At 45.4% G+C, this 6,000-nt stretch overlaps 1 protein-coding gene across 1 annotated transcript in view; it reads right to left on the reverse strand.

Moving 5' to 3' along the window:
• FDFT1 (farnesyl-diphosphate farnesyltransferase 1) overlaps nucleotides 1-5,394 on the reverse strand; it is a 28,201-nt gene extending 22,807 nt beyond the window's left edge. Inside the window, exon 1 of the mRNA XM_084886365.1 lies at nucleotides 5,179-5,394. Coding sequence (XP_084742491.1) covers nucleotides 5,179-5,277 — 99 coding nt within the window. The 5' untranslated portion in view covers nucleotides 5,278-5,394. The remainder of the gene's footprint in view (nucleotides 1-5,178) is intronic.
• Between the last annotated feature and the right edge of the window lie 606 nt (nucleotides 5,395-6,000).

A 6,000-nucleotide genomic window follows, 5' to 3' on the forward strand; every position in this document is an offset into this window, starting at 1 on the left:
GTATTCCCACCCAAATTTACTCAACTTAATCCATCGAGTTCACATTCTTCAATTCCAGCCAGGTTGGTTTCATTATCATCCTACACACTTCATGCTCCATCCTACCTGCATGACTTGGCTCAGCTGACTTTTCCCACAGAGGATCCTCCCTACTAATCTAAATCTAATACCTCTTCAAGGCCCAATACCTTACAAAGCACTTTTCCTGGGGGGTTTTCTGATAACTTGTCACTCAAACATTTCTACTTCACTAAAACTTCCTGAAATCAAAATAACTTTAATTACTTTTTTACATCTATTTTCCATTAGACTGTGGTTGTTTTAGGGGAGGTATTTTCCACTTTGTGTACATCACACAAAAGATTCACTTTTAGGTGAATCTGGATAATCTTGTTTAATTCTCCATGCTGCATCACCTTAAAGGTTAGCAGCGTAGTGGCATTAACAGAGTGAGCTCTCAGTCAGACTTCCAGGGTCAAAAACAGGCTCCACTACTGAATACTGTTGGACCTCAGGCAATTAATTAATCTCTCTGTGCCTATTTCTTCACCTATAAAACACAAAAAAGTTTAGTAGCTTTCTCATAGGGTCACTGGAAGGTTTAAATAATAGATGCAAGGAGGTGTTTAAAATAGTGCTTGGCACATATAGCAATAGGTCAATAAATGTTAGCCATTATTATGATCATCAAAACAGGAGAATAAGCCCTAGCTGGTTGGCTCAGTGGATAGAGCATCAGCCTGTGGACTGAAGGGTCCTGGGTTAGATACTGGCAAAGGGCACATGCCTGGGTTGCAGGTTTGATCCCCAGTAGGGGGCGAGCAGGAGGCAGCCGATCAATAATTCCCTTTCCTCATTGATGTTTCTTTCTCTCCCTTTCCCTTCCTCTCTGAAATCAACTGAAGTATTTTTTTTAAATGGGAGAATAGGTCCTAAACAAGTATAATTAGGATCTGGACTGACCACAATTCTAAGTCTACAAGATAAGCAAAAACAGCAAAAGAAATTTTATAGTTAATCTTGGGAGACACAAATGGTTTATTGTAGTATTTTTCTTTAAATATTTTATAATTAAGCACATTTTTAAAATTAAAGCAATCTTAACGTGCATTAATTAGAAATATAACATCCAAGGCTGCCTGAATATATTCTCATTGATTTTTTTACAGAGAGGAAGGAAGAGGGATAAAGAGTTAGAAACATCAATCAGCTGCCCAAAACCAATTTACATGCCCTTGACTGGAATTGAACCTGGGTCCCTTTAGTCCGCAGGCCGGCGCTCTACCCACTAAGCCAAACCAGTCCGGGCTCCTCATTCATTTTTAGAGAAAGTGGATGAGAGAGATGGGGGAGAAAGAGAGAGAGAGAGAGAAAGAGAGAGAGAGAGAGAGAGAGAGGGAAACAATGACATGAGAAAGACACATCAATACATTGGTTGCCTCCCACACACTCCCGACCAAGGCCAGCTTTGAACCTGCCCTTGACTGGGAATTGAACTCGAGATCCTTTGGTGCACAAACCAATGCTCTAACCATTGAGCACACCAACCAGGGCAAGGCTGCCTTTTTTTTTTCTTTTTTAATTGATTTCAAAGAGGAAAGGAAAGGGAGAGATAGAAACATCGATGAGAGAGAATCATTGATCGGCTGCCTCCTGCATGCCCCTCATGGGGACTGAGCCCGCAACCCAGCATGTGCCCCTGACTAGAACTGAACCTGGGACCCTTCAGTCCACAGGCTGATGCTCTATCCACCAAGCCAAACCCACTAGGGCAAGGCTGCCTATTTTTATATGATATTTCTTTTTTTTTCTTTTCTTTTTCTTTTTAAAATATATTTTATTGATTTTTTATAGAGAGAAAGAGAGAGGGATAGAGAGCTAGAAACATCGATGAGAGAGAAGCATCGGTCAGCTGCCTCTTGCACACCCCCCACCGGGGATGTGCCCACAACCAATGTACATGCCCTTGACCAGAATCGAACCTGGGACCTTTCAGTCCGCAGACTGACGCTCTATCCACTGAGCCAAACCGGTTTCAGCTTATTTTAATTTTATATTTTATTTATTTTTTTACAGAGAGGAAGGGAAAGAGATAGGGAGTTAGAAACATATGAGTCATCAATCAGCTGCCTCTTGCACGCCCCCTACTGGGGACGTGCCTGCAACCAAGGTACATTCTCTTGACTGGAATCGAAGCTGGGACCCTTCAGTCTGCAGGCCGACACTCTATCCACTGGTTTCGGCTCTTTTTATTTTTAAGAGAGAGAGTGGAAGGGAGGGGGAGAGATAGAGAGAAACATGGATGATAAAGAGACATATCGACTGGTTGCCTCCCCCATACACCCTGACCAGGACTGGGGATTAAGCCTGCAACCAAGGTGCATGCCCTTGACTGGAATCGAACCCAGGACCCTTCAGTTGGCAGAGATCCTTCAGTCTGCAGGCAGATGCTTATATACTGAGCCAAACCAGCTAGAGCTTTGTGAGATTTTTCGTCAAGCACTATGATACGCCCCCACTGATGGCACCGAAGCTCCTCACAGGTGTTAAGAACAAGAAACGTAAGGTTGGGAAATCTAAGGGATGAGATAAACCACAGACCTGGTTAAGACCTTTTTCTTCTTTTTGAACATGGACAACAAATCTTTTATGTTACTGGGTCATAAATAAGATTTTAACTTAAAAAAATTACAGCATACATAAAAAGAAATTTTAAAGTCTGAAATAACCAGCCCAGCCCTAAAGTACTGTTCAATTTTGAACAGTAGATTTTAAAGAGAGAGAGAGGCCAAGATAGTAAATGACCTGGAAAGAGCGTAGATATCAAGTGGAGGAACACAGAGCATTTGGCTTGTATATCACTATTCTTAGAGAGATATGAGACTTCTTGAAGATAAAACACTTCAAGTACTGTATTACAAAACAAGGATTAGACTCTCTGGCTCCAGTGAGAACAAAGAGTAGAAGTTCAGCTCACTTTAAAGTAACACTGCCTAAAAGCCAGAACTGGCTAGAAATGGAGTGGGTAGACTAGAGATAGTGAATTATCTGTCACAGGAGGTGTTCGGGAGATTGCACAACCTGGATTGTAAAGCAGTGACTATTTGTTTTATGCCACAGATCCCTAGGAGAATTTGATAATAGTGGACACCATTCTCCCCCGTGTCCCCGTCCCTTCCCTACCCCCCACCCCCCCAAAAAAAACACACACACAAATTTACAGTAACATAAATATTCGCAAACAACTTCAGGAAAGCTCCAAATAAATACTCTTAGTAAGAATTTCTAATTAAATATCTATTGAGCAAGGCACAAGAGCAATTTAAAACTGCATTTCATTTAGACATTCCTCAGAAGATTAATCCCCTGATGGCTTGTACTATTATCTGTCACATTTACTTACATTTATCTTGTTTAAAAGCTAGATGTTGCCGAAACTGGTTTGGCACAGTGGATAGAGCATCGGTCTGCAGACTGAAGGGTCCCAGGTTCGATTCTGGTCAAGGGCATGTACATTGGTTGCGGGCACATCCCCAGTAGGGAGTGTGCAGGAGGCAGCTGGTCGATGATTCTCTCTCATCAATGTTTCTAGCTATCTATCCCTCTCCCTTCCTCTCTGTGAAAAATCAATAAAAATATACATAAAAAAATAAAAATAAAGACCAAACTCTCTCCTCGCAACTTACCATTCAGGTTTACAGAAGAAAATAGAACCTACAAATTGCTTTAAAAAAAAAAAAAAAAAAAAAGCTTGATGTTTCTTGAGGGCAGTGTACCTATCTTTTGTTCATTAATTCACTAAAGGTACATCGAACAAGATTCCTATTTTCAAACTACTTAAAATCCCAAATCTTACATCTGAAAGGGATTTGGGGAACCGAAAGCCAATACACAAATAACCACAATGCAAGACTATGGGATTGATAGAAGGTAAAATAGAGAAAATGGTTAAGGGACAATCACAGGTGACATTGAAAAGGCATCTCATGATGGTGCCTTCCTAAGTTTTCTGTGAACAGTTTTATAACATTTTATTGACCTGACAAGATAGTGAGTTCTTTGAGTGTCGTATTTGTCTATACACACCAGCCTGCAATGCTGCACCTCTATAATGGCTAACACAGAACAGGTGTTTTATAAATGACTGCTCAATGGTTAATAGAGGTGGCACTCACTGAAGCCAGACCTTGAAAGATGAGGACTCTAAGTTATGAGACAAATGGAAAAAAATGTTCTGATGGAAAATTAAAAGTGTTTTAATGAAGGATACCAATTAAGGGTACATTTAAACAAGTAACAGTATTTCACTGTAATACTGCCATTGGGGGAAAAGAATTTAAAACTTTTGATATAGCCCACTAATTCAGCTGCAGGAGTTTATTCATTCAATAGTCACTTTAGGATAGTTTTCTTGTTGGAATAAATACTTTTTTAAGCATCCATTTAACAAAGGATACAGGAATGAGGCAGATGCAATATAAATAAACCAGGTCTAGCCTTCAAGAAACCAACAATGTAGTGAATCAACAGACACGCAGGCAACTAACTACTAAGAACTGGGAGGAGTAAATAAAGGTTATCAAAATCTAGGAAGCACTGGGGAGGAAGGGATTGATCAGACTGCAGGAAAGTGAGGGAAGCGTCTGCAACTGCTGGCAGGACAGAGAACAGGAACCATGAGGCAGATTTAAATTTAGAAAATGCATTCATTGATAGTATCCACACAGAACATTTGGTTCACACAGTCCTATCTCGGGTCCTCTCCCACTGAAATTACCCACACAACCTGTTTTGTACACCGAGGGTTAGAACATACATACATACACATCGACATGAAGAATAAAATTTGAAACAAAACCACCTGCAAACCAATGTCTTGGCCGAGTAGAAACATTTTTAGCATTAGGACTAGCACACCTGGGGAGGGTCCGGGCGAGGAGGGAAGGCCTGCGTGGGAGACCGAGCCCGGCTGGGCGCGGCGTGGAGTCAAGGAGAGGAAGCTGGCCGGGCGGGGGATAGGGGGGAACCACCTGCCTGGGCAGGGGGAGGAGGGGGGAGGCTGAGGCGTCTGCCATCCCCTCGCCTCGCCCCCATTTTGGGTCCGCCGGGCCAGGCCCAAAGGGCGGGCACCGCGCGCGGGGTTTCTGTGGGGCAGGGATGCAGGGATGTTCAACCCACCTGGTCCATCTTGGGCATCACCTTATACAGGGCCCCCATCCGGAAGCGCAGCAGGTTGTAAAACTCCTCCGGGTGCCCCAAGCACTTGACAAACTCCATGTTGACGTCAGGACGCGGGACCTCGATGATCACCTGGTTTATACCTCCGGACGGCACCCGACACCGGGCTTAGGCACGGGAGGCGCGGCGGGCGGGGCAGGGACGGAGGCGGGCCCAACGCGTCGTTGCCACGCCCACCTCCCGCCCATCTTAACGGGCCTCCGGCTCCCGAGCCGCTTCCGGCGGGCTTGCGAGGTGGACTGACGAGCGCTGATTGGCCGGGGCGGTTCGCACCAGGAAGATGTCGACCAATCGGCGGCAAGATCGGCCTGGCGTGATGGAGATGTGCCGGGAGCTAACTGAACGGTGAGACAGAGGCAGACGAACCGGATTGGCGCTCCTCCTGGGGGTGGGCTTTGCTCTCCTCCGCAGCCCTCCCCCGGGCTGGGGGCGCGCACCCCGCAGTCTCCGATCTCCCGATCGGCGACCGGGGAGGCTCTGCGGAGACGAGCACACCGGGCCAGCGTCCGCCACGGTTTCGGTCAGTAAGGCCTCCGTGTGTCTTGTCTGTCCCGCTGGCCAGACTAGCTCTTCCCGGCGGGGCGCGCTGTGTGGGCGGTCGCGCCCGACTGCCCAAAGTTAAAAGGCAGGTGAGCCCATCCACGAGTTGCCGGGCTTGTCAACAGCACGCGAACTCCCTGTGTGTTCCCAGAAAGCGCTTTCACTTCTCTGTCAATCGCTCTGTGGTGTGATAGGTGACAGAAAGCCCCCACCCCCCACGGG

Source organism: Pipistrellus hanaki (genome assembly GCF_964339955.1).
Source record: "Pipistrellus hanaki genome assembly, chromosome: 5".
Taxonomy (NCBI): Eukaryota; Metazoa; Chordata; class Mammalia; order Chiroptera; family Vespertilionidae; genus Pipistrellus; species Pipistrellus hanaki.